We start from the raw sequence: 1,825 nt of genomic DNA on the forward strand, positions 1-1,825 counted from the left end.
TCACGCTGAAGATTTGCAATCCAATATAATATGAAATAATACCCCATTGCATCAGCGAACATGTGATCAATAATATTGAAATACTGTAAATTTTAATTTAATTCAATTGTTAGAGCTTGAGGCAGCGTGACAATGTGAAAGAAAATGTCAGAAAATCTTGGATGATGGTGAACAAATATATCAGTAATTTGAGACAACACGTTCTCGGAAGGTAATATTATATTGTATGATGGTGAACAATTAATAGTTGATGGTGCCACAAATTAAACCAGCTCTCAACTCGCTACAAATAGCTGCCATCGCCTTTCATCTTTCTACGTTATATTTTCATTTTTTACATTCATGGAATCCTCTTTGCCTTCCACCCAAATCTTGGATTCTGGTGAAAGTGCTGAGAGGAAAAATGAAGCTAAAAATTACAGTGAAGTGATGTCCACCCTTCCAAAAGCTAAAGGCTTGAGGGGGAATGATTTTTACCTGTACCAACGCTTTTGGTACGCTCCCTTCTCCTTGGAAGGACTCATGTCTGTTCAAGAGCACTTCAATCCTCAATCCACTGATATATTTCTCGCCAGTTTTCCAAAAACTGGCACAACTTGGCTTAAGGCCCTCACTTTTGCTATTCTTACACGATCCCGTTTAAGTGGTTCAACAACTAGTTCTTTACTTACCAAGATGCCACATGACTGTGTTCTTTTCTTGGAATTTCAGCTTGCTCAAAACCCAGGTAATCGGGACTCGGCAATTCCTCTGATATCTACTCATGTTCCTTACAGTTGTTTACCTAAATCTATCATTTCTTCTAGTTGCAAGATTATTTACATTTGTAGGGACGCAAAGGATTCTTTTGTTTCTTTGTGGTACTTTGTTGCCAAGCTGCAAAGGTCGAACAATGTTGAGCCTCTTCCTCTGGAAGAGGTTTTTGAGCTGTTCTGCAATGGAATTGCAAATTATGGACCATACTGGGACCATGTTTTAGGGTATTGGAGAGCAAGCTTGGAGTTCCCCGAGAAGATACTGTTCTTAACATACGAGGAAATGATGAAAGACACCGCTGCTCATGCTACGAAATTAGCTGAGTTCATGGGTTGTTCTTTCACCTTGGAGGAAGAGGAGGAAGGAGAGGTGCAAAAGATAATAAGCATGTGTAGTTTTGAGAAGTTGAGCAACTTGGAGGTGAATAAAAATGGTAAGCGCCGTCTAGACACATCAATTCCTATTCAAAATAGTATATACTTCAGGAGAGGTAAGAGAGGCGACTGGGAAAATCACTTGACACCTGAAATGGGAGCTCGTCTAGATGACATAATGGAGCAGAAGCTCAAGGGCTCAGGCTTGAAGCTGCCCAGGTGATTGTGCCTAATCAGCAAATTACTACTTTGTTCCAGCCTCACCCAGGAGCGAGACAGCCAGCCCTCTAGTGTCTACATGGTAAGGGAATAATTCCTTCAAGAATGCGGAGCCCAAAATTATAACAGTGATGCCTGTATAGGATAGACCATGCTGCATCCATTCCATGAGATAATTGTATTAAAGAGATGGTGCAGTGTGGAAGGCGATATTTAGTGAAATATATATTTGTGATTAATCAGTAGCAATTATTATATGCTGACTCTCTCGGATTTTCTAGACACAAGATTTATTAAAAAGAGATGAGAAAGGAGAGAGAGAAAAAAATAATCTTAAAAGGTATATTAAAACTTTTGATGAGAATATTATTGGTGTTGTTAAAAATATCTTAACAAAATAAATTTAAAAATATTAAAAAAATTATAATAATCCAAATAGACCATACAAGTAGCTCGAGATAAGTGAGCTCAGTGAG

At 38.4% G+C, this 1,825-nt stretch overlaps 1 protein-coding gene across 1 annotated transcript; it reads left to right on the forward strand.

Annotated features, from left to right (window-relative positions):
• Window positions 1-307: 307 nt before the first annotated feature.
• Window positions 308-1,407, forward strand: LOC105112750 (flavonol sulfotransferase-like). Its single transcript, XM_011008575.1, has one exon. It carries the CDS (start codon window positions 343-345, stop codon window positions 1,351-1,353), a length of 1,011 nt encoding a protein of 336 aa, XP_011006877.1. The 5' UTR covers window positions 308-342; the 3' UTR covers window positions 1,354-1,407.
• The last annotated feature ends 418 nt before the right edge of the window (window positions 1,408-1,825 follow it).

This window comes from Populus euphratica, unplaced genomic scaffold (assembly GCF_000495115.2).
Source record: "Populus euphratica unplaced genomic scaffold, PopEup_1.0 scaffold364.1, whole genome shotgun sequence".
NCBI lineage: Eukaryota > Viridiplantae > Streptophyta > Magnoliopsida > Malpighiales > Salicaceae > Populus > Populus euphratica.

Excerpts from the sequence above, each read along its gene's own strand:
- LOC105112750 (XM_011008575.1), top strand. The coding sequence starts at position 343 with ATGGAATCCTCTTTGCCTTCCACCCAAATCTTGGATTCTGGTGAAAGT.